At 34.4% G+C, this 15,554-nt stretch overlaps 1 protein-coding gene across 9 annotated transcripts; it reads right to left on the bottom strand.

The window, feature by feature from the left end:
- Positions 1–866: 866 nt before the first annotated feature.
- LOC107890789 (metal-nicotianamine transporter YSL3) lies at positions 867–5,728 on the bottom strand. 9 transcript variants are annotated; one of them, XM_016815330.2, is made up of 10 exons: positions 5,140–5,728; positions 4,971–5,033; positions 4,468–4,863; positions 4,181–4,353; positions 3,941–4,038; positions 3,709–3,843; positions 3,424–3,613; positions 3,229–3,343; positions 2,056–2,942; positions 867–1,284 (listed from the first exon to the last, which is right to left on the bottom strand). In XM_016815330.2, the coding sequence occupies exons 3-10, from the start codon at positions 4,832–4,834 to the stop codon at positions 1,042–1,044; spliced, it is 2,208 nt and encodes a 735-aa protein (XP_016670819.2). In that variant the 5' UTR covers positions 4,835–4,863; positions 4,971–5,033; positions 5,140–5,728; the 3' UTR covers positions 867–1,041. The 9 variants fall into 9 exon arrangements, with proteins under 9 accessions (XP_016670819.2, XP_016670820.2, XP_016670825.2 ...); XM_016815331.2 differs by having other exon boundaries at positions 4,971–5,018; XM_016815336.2 differs by having other exon boundaries at positions 4,468–4,580; positions 5,140–5,727.
- Between the last annotated feature and the right edge of the window lie 9,826 nt (positions 5,729–15,554).

Below are 15,554 nucleotides of genomic sequence, written 5' to 3'. Positions count from 1 at the left end.
GATGATGAAAAGGTTAGGACACAAATTTTAGCATTCTAGTGTTGCACTTTCAGTCAATTTATCTTTCTCTCTCTCTCTTTTTTAATTATTCTAGAGAAATAGTTTATTCAAGGTTTGTACTATATGACATTTCTTTGTATTCCTATTAATAATATTTTCTTTAAAAATATATATATTTATATAATTTTTAGGAATATTTATATAAATTTTAATACATTAATATTTTATAATATTATATAAATATCATATATATATGTAGGGGCATTCAAATTTCGGTTAAAACCGAAATAATTGACCGAATTGATCTAATTCGGTTAATCGGTCGTTAACCGATCTAATTCGATCGGAAGTTGATTAATGATTTTTTTGAAAGATCAGTTATCAGTTAATTCAGTTCGAAATCGGGTAATTAACATAATTAACAAAATTTAACAATTAATATTATAAATTATATGTACTTTTAATTTGAATAATTCAGTCAAATGAACATTATTAATTTATATATTGTTTTAACCAACAAAAATAAAAACATATAAATTTCAATTTGGTTAATTTTTTTTAAAATTTCGGTTTGGTTAATACTAGTTCAATTCGATTAATTGTTTGAACATCTCTATACATATGTATATTATGTTTATGATATACAATTATTATTTTTAGAATTAAATTTAACAATAATAAAGTCAATATAATTATATTTCTCATATATACAAACTTTCAAATTGATTTGGTGTTTCCATTATATCAATAAATATTTTATTTTTTAATACATATTAACAGCTCAAAGCACTGCAGAAAATCAAGCTTGAAACTTTGAATAGCTTAAATAGATGAGCTAGTTTAGATTTTATCCAGAGTACCACAGGTTTCAGTAAAAATTATAAAACTTGAATACAACTTTAAAAAAAAATCTAAGTGTAAGTAAGTTTTCTACATTGGGTTCAAATGTGAAATACAAAAAAAGAATCAAATGAATTCCACACATACTCCGGTCTAACCTTACTTTTCTGTTTACATAGACTGAAATGTACTTTTTAACTCCTAAATTTTAATCCCATCAATGAGAATTTTGTCCTTCCATTGTTTAATCTTCACAACCACCCCCCCCCAAAAAAAAAAAAAAAAACCTCTAAATGGCACAAAAAACGGTGAATCTTCCAGTTGGATCTTAAATTCATGAGAAACCAAAAGCTTTTGCTGTTGAGTTGAAGAAAATTCATTCCTCCTCCTGGTACAGTACACTTGCAGCATTGTTTCCTTTGCTAACAATTTCTGGATATGTAGCTGTTAGAACAAAGCACCAGTATTTGAAACAGTCCAACTGTACGGTCCGGTTTTTAGCTCTTATAAAGTATAAGCATATATAAGCAAAAAGGATTTTAGTACAACTTTAAGAAGACTGTATCTGGTGAATATTTGATTTCAATATACACATGGGATTGGACATGCCTCCAGTTCCAGGTTAAAATGGTTCCATTGGATGGTCCGGTTTTTCAGCACTAACAGCTCTTAGAAGGTACCAGTATATATATAAGCAAACAGATTTCCATATATTTTGAAGTATGAACAAGACAATTAGAACAACTTAAAGAAAACTGTATCCAACAAGACAACCAATTTGTCTGAATGACAATACACAAAGGTACAAGTAACAGAATAGTTGCTTTGCTTGAATTCGGAACCCTTTATTGAATAGCTCTTTATTCTTCATCTAAGCTGGATTTTGTCACAACTTTTTACATACACTGATATGCATAAGAACTAACTCTTTTCCTGAGGCTTCAAGCTCATATAATATAAGGTGTGTTACTTTAGAACAGCATAGATACATATCTAAAATGTTGTCTTTTACCTATTACTAGAAGACATAGATTGTCTATCATCTATCGAACACTATACTGGTCAGAATTCTTTTTTTTTTTTTGTTTCCAACTACAACAAAGTTAGTTTTTTTAAAATGTAACTAAATCGGCCTGCGAACTCTCTTATCTTTCTCTGTGTTATTAACATAGTCTATGTTGTTGCCAAGAATGTCATGCAGATTGGAGGACGAACCTTAAACAAAGCAAGGATCGATGAAGGAAGAAGCCACAGCCCATCTCCGCATATCAAGCCAGAAGCGACAGCAGGAACCATCAAACTGGCCTTCTTTCGATTTACCTTGTGCCATGCGAAAACAGCCAAACTCCCCGCACACATATCAATTGCAAAATAAGCACCAACAAGGAAAGGCACAGCCATTGCCATTGGAAGGGGAATCCATTTCCCAATATTCTTGGGAGTAAAATCTCTCAACAAGTTGGCTGCTATCGCAAAGGAAAAAAACCCATAGCAGAGCTGCAAACAATACTGGGGAAGGGCAGAGAAGCCTTGAACACCAAGAATTGCCATATTTCGATAAATGAGAGCATATGGGGCTTTGTATTCACCATCAGGGTTCCCCAGATCAAAAGCTTTATAGAAGAGAAAGAATGTAAGAGGAGCTACAATGCAGCCGATGGCTGTCCCTATAGCCTGGCTGAGAAGCATGGATCTTGGAGAAGTGAGAGTTAGGTGACCGGTCTTGAAATCATGCATCAAATCAGATGAGATTGAAACAATGGATTTAATAAGACCACAGCCCACGAGTCCAGCAACCACACCATTTTCCTTTCCGGACAAGGCAGCAAGCACGAAGAGGGCTACTTTTCCGTAATTATAGGCCATGTTCATGTCAGTCAGACCAGCACCATAAGCATTGCAGAAGCTCAAAGAGGGTGCAAGAATGTAAGCAACAACTACGTAATACCATTTCAGCTCGGGGAACATCTGAGGGATTACAATGACGGAAATGACAGAAAAAAAGGTGCATCCTGCACATGCTACCCAAATAGGAATGCTCTCTCTATTGAATAGTTCATTTCGATGAAGATCATCTGGGAGCTGTTTCTGGTTATCGGGAGCTGCATTACAAGTAAAGGAAGTTAGTGAAGCTGGTGCTCCCTAAGAAAGTTAATGAAGTTTTTATTCCCCAATGATCCATGAAAACATGATCACCCATATCAGGTTTAGCACTCAAAAATCAAATGAACTCCATTTTACATGTCTTGTCATAAAAAAATGGACCATGAAAACAAAAGATCTGAATTGCTTAACATTCCTTTCTAGTTCCATAGGAGATGGCGCAATCAAAGTAACAAACTGGAGAGGAGCCAAAGAAAAGGACATTTTAGAAAGTAGCTAACTTACATGTTTTACGGTTGCTATTTTTCACTTTAGCGTGAATGTTTCTGGCAGTGAAGAACAGTATCTTCAGAAAATTATAGAGTCCATCCCCCAGGATCAAAGCAATAGAAATAAAAACCTGCATGATAAATGGAAACCAGTGAGAAATGCATATCGATATTGGTGTCAAGATATCATTAAGAGAGAAGCTCTGCAAACCTTGTAACCATTTAGACTCTTCATGCTGCTTTCAGGTAATGTTGCAGGGAACCACTCTCCCTTGAGCCCACCGATCAGTGGCCACATTACTCCCCAAGAAAGCACCGCACCAAGGAGCAAAGATAAGTTTACTAGATGTGGACAGATCATTCCTGCTCCTATGTAAGTCATACTGAAATCAAAGTAAAATCTGCAAATTTGAAGTTCTTGAATCAATGATTATGGCAAGAGATGTATAGGAGGAAAGATGACAAACATAGAGAATAAGAAAGCTGGATCCCGTACGAGTTTTTCCAGGCTTTCAAGCCAAATGTGGGAAACTGGGAAAATCCACATGAATCTCCACCTGCATAGAACCATTGGAAGAAAGCCCAGAGGAAACTAAATGAAAAGAATTTCAGAAACCCATGAACCAGCTTCCTGAAGATGAATCATTACAAGCTTGAGTTACGCCACACTCAAAACCTGTTTCATTTCTAACTAGAAAAGAAAAGAGTTCGGAACAGTAGATTCATACTTAGCATTTTTGTCTCCTTTGGGGGTATGAAACCCATTAATCAAAACAGCTGTAGCAGTTCCACTTGGGTAAGCTAATTTGTAGTCAATTATCATAATCTGAAATAGCAAAAATTAGAATTAGAAAATTAAGACCCAGATTACCGACTAAGAGTCACTGATATCACAGCAGATGAACTATCATCAACCTATCTTGGAAACACAGAATAGAAAGGAAGGGAAGTAGAAGAAACATGCATACCTTTCTTAGAGGAACCAATGCCAGAAGCCCAACAAAGCAGCTCACAAAGAGAAACCCAGTCATCCAACCGATCTCAGGTTCCTTAATGCTCCCAGGATTATTACCTACGGCATCAACTCCTGCTTGTTCATATGTCTTCCTGTTTAAACCCAACAGATAAGATCCAAAACCACCTGCATTGAAAAATTGATAGAAAACAAAAAACAAGAAAATCAGGTGGATTGGTATCCAATTAATCAATAAACTCATCCAAAATGAAACCGAGAACTGATTGCAGACAACAATACCTCCAACAGCAATACTATAACAAGCAACTGCAGAGGTCTGAATGATAGTATTCTCTTGTCTAGTGAATGGAGTTGAAACAAATCCAACCTTTTGCAGCAACTTTGTCCATGACCTGACCAATACAAAGGCAAGCAGAGCGGCCGAGACATTAAGGTTCGGAACTAGCCCAGTTGTGAGATTGAGCTTCATCACTATCACACTGTATATGATACCAATAAGAAGGCTAGCAATGAGTCCTCTAATTGTTATCTGTTTCGTCCAAGGTGCAATTCTCTTCAACTCTTCTTGCTCATCAATCCTCTCTTCTAAATCATCTCTCTCAACCCTTTCAATTTCTTTCATCTCCTCCATGTTCATGTTCCCCATTAATAAAATCTGGTTCTTGGCTTGCTAGTCTAATTCAATCATCAAAACTCATTTTTTTTCAGGCCCAGTTCAAAGAGAAAACAAACACTACAATGAAATTACATGGACAACTCATGCAGCCACTGACAGATCTTACCTTGATGATCAGCTTGTTCTTCTTCTTGCCAAAGTTCAGCTCAGCAAACTGGTTTCATATTAACTAGAATTCATTAAACAATGTCAAATTGGGATTTCAGTTTTTGTTTTTCTTTGCTTAATCTAAGAACACGCCATAAAAGTGATAAATTACTTTACTCATTTCTCACCTTAAGAGTGTCCTTCCTCGGGTTGACCTGCAGAAAGCTCCAAATACAATGAAGAAAATATCCAAAAAATCTAAGTTTTGAGTATTTCAGTTCAATGGTCGAGGCAGCAGTAAATAAACACCTCTAAAAGGACCACGAGCGAACCACACGCTTCGTAAAAGGCCAAAACGATAAATAAAGTTAATTCAATGCGAATATCAAAACCACAAAGAGCATTGAATTCCGCATCTGAAACAAGACCCTAACAATCTTCAGAACGGGTATCTCAAAATCAGCAATTCGAGACTTTTGGATTTGGCACGATTTGCAGAGTCTTGTATTAAAGCGACCCACGGTTTACTAACCCCCACCAAAAGGAGTTTAAAGACTTTCAAGACCCTTTGCCTGTACTGCAAAGCAGTAGTACAAAGTTAGCTTTTGTAGTACATTCATTCGGTAGCCATTAAGTTTGATTCTTTACGTTGACTGCCATCGGGTTCAGCTACAAATTTGCAGAGAGAAGGAAGTGTGGGATGGAAATGGAAAGGGAGGTCCTTTCAAAGAGATTCAACGGAACTAGTCCCACACTTTTGGCTTTGAAAGCGGCTCTACTATGGAAAAGCGTGTGGCCTTTATCAATTGGAATAATAATGGGTGACAACCATATTATTCACTTGAATAGTAATATATGTTTACAATATTAATAAATATAAAAATTTGAAATAAGTTTTATTTTATGATTTACCCGCTAAATTATACTTATTTTTATATGGTTAGATAATTAATTTGGTAACTTTTTTTCTTGGAAAAACAAACCAACATAAATTTAGTAATAACTCATTAGGAGCCTCTTCGAAAAAACTACTCAATTTCCTTACTATTAGAGGTCAATTTAGCAAGCCCATCAGCAACTCGATTATCCTTCCTAGGAAAATACTTGAAATTTCATTGCCTTTCCTATTTTAACATCTGTTTGATTCTTCTAACCAAAGCTAAATTAGAAACAGTCGATTGTCTGTCTTCAATGGCTTTAATCACCTTTAGGCTATCCGTATAACACTCTATCATATCCTCGTCCATGTAGAACAAACAGCCCATCTAGAATACCCCCCAAAGCTCACATCAAAATTTGAACATTCCTCTAGATAATGATTATAACCCAAGATCCAATCCCTAACCAGATTTCGCAGCACTCCTCTAGCAGATGCGAATCCTTTCTCGCCCTTGACCATAAGTGAAACCAATTACCTAATAGATGATGATTAAGGGACAACTCATGCATTATAAACGAGTCCTTCTTGTGGGTACTATTATACTGTCTAGCCTAGTTATAGGAAACTTTTACGATATTAGAAGCACTCCAAGATAAACCTTGAAAAATAAATAAGTTCTTATTTTTCCAAATACGCCAGATGATCAAACCAAAAAAGTAAGACAAATTAACTGTAACGGCCCGTTTTCAGTAGACTCAAAACAATGGTTTCGGAACTACATATCTGAGTCCATAAGAAAAAAATTATTTTAAAATTATTTTATGGTATATAGTATGATAGGAATATCATATAAATATTTTGTTAAGAAAATTTGACCGATTACATGTTTAATTGATAAAAGGACCAAATTGCATGAAATGTAAAAGTTGAGTTCTGGTAGCTATAAGTATCAAATAGCTATGGAATTCAAAATTGGAAGTCCTTATATGGAAAATAGAGCATTGAGAGGAGTTAGTATATAAGTTTGATGATTCATCCATGGAAAATTAAATAAAGAAAAGGATGAAAATAAAAAGTAAAATAATAAATGATGGTAAATGATAACATAGTAAAAATATCATCATATTATCATCTTTCCCAAATTATTTTATATGGAAACCCTAGCGAAGAGAAGAGAACTCAAGTAAGCTTACTTGGCTTAATTGGATCCTGATAAACCAAATACAGAGCTAGATCGAGGTAAAGAAAAAGTAACAAATTAGTAGCATACAAGTTCACGAACATTGTCGAGTACTTTGGAAGCTTGTTGGGTTGGAAGCTTGGCGGAGATATCTCATACTATCCATCAGCTCGTTTCGGTATAAATAGTAAATTAAATTTTAGGTTATAATGGCATGTATAGGCTAAAAGTGGTCAAGAATGGCATGTATGTGTTTGGTTGAAATTACCCATTGGTATGGCTTGTAATTGGTATGTTTTGATATGTAAAAATAATGGCTTTAATATGTTGATGTGTTTTTGAAATGGATAGATGATGGAAATCATATAGGCATGTTGAGGATTGGTTTGAGATAGTATAAGTTTGGTAGAATATGCCTATATGTATGTATGGTTGTTTTGGTAAGTTTGTACATTTGGTTATATGAGGTATTATATCATGTAAAAGACTTGGTCTTGGTTGGTTTTGAATGTTTTATATTGGTTTGAGAATATATTTAAGTGTTTATGTAGGTGAAAGGCAAGATTGGGTGAGAAATATAGTTTGGAAATGGCATTATTTCGTCCACATGGGCAGAGACACGGGCGTGTGTCTCAGCCGTGTGTGACACACGGCCTAGCACATATCCTCATCAAGCATGTTAGTCAAGTATGAGCTCATATAAGAGACTTTATGACTAATTTCTGATATGAATGTTAAATAATATAAAATGTATGTATTTGATTTGTATATTTCGATAATACTCTGTAACTCTGTTCCAGCGACGGATACGGGTTAGGGGTGTTACATTTATTGGTATCATAGCTACGATTTAGCCGATTCTCAGACTAATGTAGCATGTATGAGTCTAGCTATACATGCCATTATATAACCTGTGATAGTGTGATATCTCCTGACCATTTTAAACATGTTTTTCATATAATAATGTCATCCAACCGAGTTGAATTCGAAGAAGCTAAGAGCAATGCTCAAGCTTTAGTTTAAAGAGCAGCATCTAGTAGTAGAATGCTCGCATCTGAGGGAAAAAGAGGAGAGGCTAAAGAAGCCTTCTTCCAAATGATGAACGAATGGTTTACCGAATATGCAAGAACAAATCCAGTTGTACAACAACCTCTACCCCCTCTTGTTTCTCAACTAGTTCCCGATATGCCATAAGGTACACAACTTATTAGAATCGGTAAGCCTCCTGTCGATAAAATTCATAAATATGAGGTAGAGGAATTTAGAGCTATAACTGAAGATGAACCAGAAAGGGCTGAATTTTGGTTGCAAAATACTATTAGGGTTCTGGATGAATTATCTTGCACACCGGCCGAATGTCTGAAATGTGTTGCATCTCTATTAAAAGATTCGACTTACCAATGGTGGAATACACTGATTTCTGTCGTACCGAATGAGAGGGTCACATGGGAATTTTTCCAAACAGAATTTAAAAAGAAATATGTCAGTCAGAGGTTTCTTGATTAGAAACAGAAGGAATTTTTAGAGCTTAAACAGGGTTACATGACTGTATCTGAATATGAAAGAGAATTTGTCTGACTAAGTAAATATGCCAGAGAATGTATTCCAACTGAAATCATAATGTGTAAGCGATTTGAAGAGGGTTTAAATGAATATAAAAAATTTTTGGTTGGGATTCTTGAGTTGAAAGAATTTGTTGTACTGGTTGATCGAGCATATAAAGCCGAATAGTTTAGTAAATAATAGAGACAAGCTGAAATTGAAGCCCGAACTCTTAGTAAAATATTTACGAGAAATCATATCAGTCAGCCTCGAAGAAAACAAAGAAGTATCATAACCATTCTACTACCTCTGTGGGATACTCCAGAAGAGACAGAAGTATCCGATATTTCAGTCCAAGATCTCATGCTACATCTATAGAAAGTGCAGACAGTGTTAGAAATACCAAACCCAGATGCAAGCATTGTAATAAACTGTATTTTGGTGAGTGCTGCATGAAAAGCGGAGCTTGCTTTAGATGTGGTTCTTATGACCACTATCTCAAAGATTGTCCAAAGAAAGTTAAAAAAGATATCGTTCAGACTTCGAGGCTAAGCAATACTGCTACAGAGGTAGACCGCCTCGTAATCCTGGAAATACGAGTGGTAGTCACGGTGTGACAAAAGACTCCACTATAAGATCTAAAGCACGAGCACCAGCCAGAACCTATGTTATTCGTGCTCGTGAAGATGCTTCTGCACCAAATGTTTATTACTGGTATTTTTTCTCTCATTGATACTAATATAACTACTCTGATTGATCCAGGTTTAACACATTCATATGTTTGCACAAATTTAGTGTAATATAAAAATTTGTCTGTCGAGTCTACTGAATTCGTGTCCAAAGTATCAAACCCTCTAGACCAATATATTATGGTGGATAAAATTTGTAAGAATTGTCCGTTAATAATACGAGGTTTCTGTTTCCTGACTGATTTGATGTTATTACCGTTTGATGAATTTGATGTAATTTTGGGTATGGATTGGTTAACTCAACATGATGCCGTGGTAAATTGTAAACAGAAGCATATTGTGTTGAAATGTCAGAACGGAGAATTACTCTGTATTGAATCTGATAATTTGAATGGGTTGTCTAATGTGATATCAGTCATGTCAGCATAGAAATATGTCAGAAAATGGTATGATGCTTACCTTGCATATGTGTTGGACACTAAAGTATTTGAATCCAAGATTAAATCAGTGCCAATAGTCTGTGAGTATCTTGATGTGCTCCCAGAAGAATTACCCAGATTATCGCCGGTTAGAGAGGTTGAATTCTCTATAGATCTTGTTTCGAGGACAACACCAATATCTATAGCACCTTACAGGATGGCTTCTATTGAATTAAAATAGTTAAAAGCGCAGTTGCAAGAGTTGACTGATAGAGGTTTTGCACAACCTAGTTTTTCACCTTGAAGTGCACCGGTTCTGTTTGTCAAGAAAAATGATGGATCTTTGAGATTATGCATTGATTACCGTCAGCTCAATAAAGTTACAATTAAGTATCCATTGTCCTGCATTGTTGACTTGTTTGATCAATTGAAAGGTGCCACCGTGTTTTCAAAGATTGATCTACGTTTTAGTTATTATCAATTACGAGTAAAAGACTCGGATGTGCCAATAATAGCCTTCGAAACCAAGTACGGGTATTATGAATTTCTTGAGATGCCGTTTGGTTGACAAATGCACCTACAGTATTTATGGATCTGATGAACAGAATTTTCAGACTGTATATGGATAGATTTGTGGTGGTATTTATTGATAATATATTGGTATATTCTCGAGATGAAAATGAACATGCTGACCATTTGAGAATTATTCTACAAACTCTGCATGAAAAACAGTTGTATGCTAAATTTAGAAAATGTGAATTTTGACTTCGAGAAGTTGGTTTTTTGAGACATATAATATCGGCTGAAGGTATTACAGTTGATCCGAGTAAAATTTAAGCAATTGTTAACTGGAAACCACCAAAAGATATGTCTGAAGTTAGAAGTTTTCTAGGATTAGCCGGTTACTATCGAAGGTTTGTACAAGGGTTTTCGATGATAGTTTTACCGATGACACGACTATTACAGAAGGATATGAAATTTGAATGGTCTATTAAATGCCAACAAAGCTTTGATCGGTTGAAAGCCCTGTTGACCGAAATGTCAGTTCTAGTTCAGCCTGAATCGGGTAAAGAATTTGTGATTTATAGTGATGCATAATTGAATAGTTTAGGCTGTGTCTTGATGCAATAATGTAAGGTAATATTCTATGCTTTTAGATAGCTTAAGACACATGAAAAGAATTACCCGATACGTGAGTTAGAATTGGCAGCTATTGTAGTTGCATTGAAAATTTGATGACACTACTTGTTCAGTGAAAAATGTCATATATTCACTTATCATAAGATTTTAAAGTATCTGATGTTGCAAAAAGATTTGAATCTGAGACAGCGCAGGTGGCTTGAATTGTTGAAAGATTATGACCTGATAATTGACTATCATTCAGAAAAAGTAAATGTGGTTGCAGATACTCTGAGTAGAAAGTCTTTGTTTGATTTACGAGTAATGAATACCCGATTATCATTACCTGATGATGGGTCAATCTTAGTTGAGTTAAAAGCTAAGCCGACATTTTTACAGTAGATCTGCGAAGCTCAGAAAAGTGATAATGAGTTACAAGCTAAACGGGTACAGTATGAACTGACTTCTGATTCAAAATTTTAGATTGGACCCGATGATTGTCTATTGTACAAAGGCAAAGTATGTGTACCGAGAAATTTATAGCTTGTGCAGAAAATTCTACACGAAACTCATAATAGTACTATGTTTGTTCATCCGGGGAGTAATAAAATGTACAATAATTTGAAAAAGATGTACTGGTGGCTGAGAATGAAACGTGATATCTCTGAATTTGTATCTAGATGTTTGATATGTCAACAAGTAAAAATTGAACATCAGGTACCTTCAGGATTATTATAGCCGGTTACGATACAGGAATGGAAGTGGGAAAGAGTTACCATGGATTTTGTGTCAAGATTACCCCTATCACCGAAAAAGAAATATGCTATTTGGGTAATCGTCGACCGTTTGATGAAATCTACACACTTTTCGGTACGTATGGATTATTATCTGGACAGATTGACAGAATTATATATTTTTGAGATTGTCAAATTACATGGAGTGTCGGTTTCCATTATTTTTAATAGAAATCTATGGTTCACATCCTGATTCTGGAACATATTGCAAGAAGCTCTGGGTACTCAATTACATTTCAGTACTGCATTTCACCCTCAGACTGATGGTCAGTCCGAGCATGTGATTCAGATTCTTGAAGATATGCTACGGTGTTGTATTTTGGAATTCGAAGGCAATTGGGAAAAATATTTGCCTTTAGTTGAATTCGCATATAATAATAGCTATCAATCTAGCATTAAAATGGCACCGTATGAAGCTTTATATGGTCGTAAATGTAGAAATCCGTTGTATTGGACTGAGCTTAGTGAGAAAAAGATACATTGAGTTAATCTAATTAGTGAAACTGAAAAAAAAAGTAAAAGTGATCTGAGATAGTTTAAAAGCAGTTTCTAATCGTTAGAAATCCCATGCGGATCTTAAACGGAAAGAAATAGAATTTCAAGTTGGCGATAAGGTATTCTTGAAAGTTTTACATTGGAAGAAAGTTCTTCAGTTTGGCCGTAAAGGCAAATTGAGTCTGTGGTTTATTGGGCTATATAAGGTTATTAAAAGAATCAGACTTGTTGCGTATCGATTGGCCCTACCGCTAGAGCTTGATAGAATTCACAATGTTTTTCACATGTCTATGTTACGACGATACCGATTAGACCCCTCACACGTTATTTCCCCGACAGATGTTGAAATTCAGTATGATATGACTTACAATAAATAACCAATTAAAATCCTGGCACGTCAGACGAAATAATAGAGAAATAAAAAGGCAGCTCTAGTAAAAGTTCCCGGCAACGACATGGAATAGAAGAAACTACCTGGGAACTGAAGGAAACAATGAGAAAACAATATTTGAACCTCTTTACTGGTAAGATTTTTTAGGACAAATTTTTTTTAAGGGGGCTCGTTTTCAGTGAAATCGAAATAGTAGTTTCGGGACCACAAATCTAAGTCCGTAAAAAAATTATTTTAAAATTATTTTATGGTCTACCGTATGATAGGAATATCGTATAAACATTTTGTTAAGAAAATTTTACCGATTACATGTTTAATTGATAAAATGACCAAATTAAATGAAATGCAAAAGTTGAGTTCTAGTAGATATAAGTATCAAATAGCTATGGAATTCAAATTTAGAGGTCCTTATATAGAAAATAGACCATTAAGAGGATTTAGTAAATAAGTTTGATGATTCATCCATGGAAAATTAAATAAAGAAAAGGATGAAAATGGAAAGTAAAATAATAAAATATGATAAATGATAAAATAATAAAAATATCATCATATTACCATCTTTTCCAAATTATTTTACATGGAAATCCTAGCTAAGAGAAGAGAACTCAAGCAAGCTTACTCAGCTTAATTGGATCCGAATAGACCAAATACAAAGCTAGATCGAGGTAAAGAAAAAGTAATAAATCAATAGCATACAAGTTCACAAACATTGTCGAGTACTTCGAAAGCTCGTTGGGTTGAAAGCTTGACGGAGATATCTCACACTATCCATCAGCTCGTTTCAGTATAAATAGTAAATTAAATTTTAGGTTATAATGGCATGTATAGGTTAAAAGTGGTCAAGAATGGCATGTATGTGTTTGGTTGAAATTAGCCATTGGTAGGGCTTGTAATTGGTATGTTTTGATATGTAAAAATTATTGCCTTAATATGTTAATGTGTGTTTGAAATGGATATATGATGGAAATCATATAAGCATGTTGAGGATTGGTTTGAGATAGTATAAGTTTGGTAGAATATGCCTATATGTATGTATGGTTGTTTTGGTAAGTTTGTACACTTGGTTATATGAGGTATTATATCATGTAAAATACTTGGTATTGGTTGGTTTTGAATGTTTTGTATTGGTTTGAGAATATATTTAAGTGTTTATGTAGGTGAAAGGCAAGATTGGGTGAGAAATATGGTTTGGAAATGACATTATTTCATCCACACAGGCAGAGACACAAGCGTGTGTCTCAGCCGTGTGTGACACAAGGCCTAGCACATGGGCGTGTGTCTTGGCCGTTTGTCCCCTGCATATTTAAAATTCAAAACAGAATGCTCAGGATTTTTCACACGGCCTGGCATACGAGCATGTGGCTTGGTTGTGTTACCCTTACACTTATTTAATAATGTTCACACGGCCTAGCACACGAGTGTGTTGTCTGGCCGTGTGACCTAAGTCAGAGAGTTACACGAGTACTAACACAGGCTGGGACACGGCCGTGTGCCCTATTTCGAATGCCTACACGGCTTAACCACACGAGCGTGTGTCCCCTGCACATAGGAAAATTTTTGAAATTTTGCGAAAAATTTTCTGAGTACTCGGTTTAGTCCCAACTTGATTCTAATGCATGTTTTGAGTCTCGAGGGCTCATATAAAGGACTTTATGAATAATTTTTGATGTGAATGTTAAATAATATGAAATGTCTGTATTTGATCTGTATATTCTGGTAATGCTCCGTAACCTTGTTCCGGCGACGGATACGGGTTAGGGGTGTTACATTAACTCTCACGATAGGCAATTCGAATTGTAAAGACAAGTTTGACTTCCACTCCAATAAATCATTGAAAAAAAACTTATTTTTGTTGATTTTCGGGCACTAAATGTAGCCAAACTTCCTTCATAGGTGAACAATCTCTCAAAACATAGAGAGTATCTTCCGAATCATGACCACAAAATGAACATGAATAGTCCTCACCAAAACCTCGCCTAACCTATCCCACATTAGTAAGTAATTGTCTAACTTTTTAGTTGTTACTAAGAGTTAAAATTTTATTAAAGAGGTTAAATAAAGGTTAAACATTTCAAAATAGATCAGCCAAGGCCAAAGATTTTGAACACTTTCAAAATGTTTGACCAAGTAATCCTTAAAAGGTTGGGCATTAATTTGAGCATTTAGATTTTTCATTTTAATACTCAAAACAAATTTAAACTCTTAAATCATAAGTTAGCTCGATATTTACTTAGAAGAAAAATTATTAAAATATCTTTTTATATATAAAATAAGTTATATTATTACGAAAATATTTCTATCTTTTAATATTTTTATATAAAATCAATAAAAACTTTATTATAGTAAGATTTGATACATGACACAATAAATTTTAAATATTTAACTTTATCATTTCAATCTAAAATTATTTAATTTTTTGTATAAAATTTTAATGAATACATTTATCCTAATCTAATTTAAATAATAACTTTGTCTTAATTATCAAGTATTACGTATTTATCGACCAAGATTCATCTTTTTAAGATAAATGGAAGAAAAATCTAAATTGAAAAAAAATTAGAGATCAAAATGAAAAAAACCAATATAATTCAATGGTAACATTGTAAATAAAGTAAAAAATTTACGAGGGTCAAAGAATCAGAAAAGGGCAGCAATGTCAGAGAACGAGATAAAGTATTGGAGTTGATTTTCTATTGGCGTCATAACAAAGCGGCCTTAGATGTCTCTCAGAAGTGGGCTCTTTTGTGATTCCAATGGTGTAATTGTCGAGCGTGGTTGCAACGCTCTCCCCAGAGAAACTGGGCTTCCTCTGGAATATTTATTGGTTGCACTCCCATGGATGGCAGTATTCCCACGTTACCGTAAATAATGGGTAAACTATGATGTTACTGCAATAAAGAAAATTTTAATTTAAAACTATTATTTAGTCAATCTTACTTAATCTTTTTCATTTATTTCTTTCTATTTTTCTCTTTTTATTTTCTTTATTCAAAATAATTAAATTCTGACATATTGACTCTTAATTTGTTTGATATTGATATTATTATTAGTGTAAAAGATCGTGAGTTTAAGTGCGTTGAGGAATATTATTTTT

This window comes from Gossypium hirsutum, chromosome D09, assembly GCF_007990345.1.
Source record: "Gossypium hirsutum isolate 1008001.06 chromosome D09, Gossypium_hirsutum_v2.1, whole genome shotgun sequence".
NCBI classification, from domain to species: domain Eukaryota; kingdom Viridiplantae; phylum Streptophyta; class Magnoliopsida; order Malvales; family Malvaceae; genus Gossypium; species Gossypium hirsutum.
This window is presented reverse-complemented; position numbering and strand designations above follow the sequence as displayed.

Coding starts and splice junctions, on each gene's coding strand:
- LOC107890789 (XM_016815330.2), bottom strand. CDS start 4,834: ATGGGGAACATGAACATGGAGGAGATGAAAGAAATTGAAAGGGTTGAG. Junction 4,039..4,180: donor CATTGGTTCCTCTAAGAAAG/GTATGCATGTTT, acceptor TTGCTATTTCAG/ATTATGATAATTGACTACAA. Junction 2,943..3,228: donor AAATAGCAACCGTAAAACAT/GTAAGTTAGCTA, acceptor CTTGTAATGCAG/CTCCCGATAACCAGAAACAG.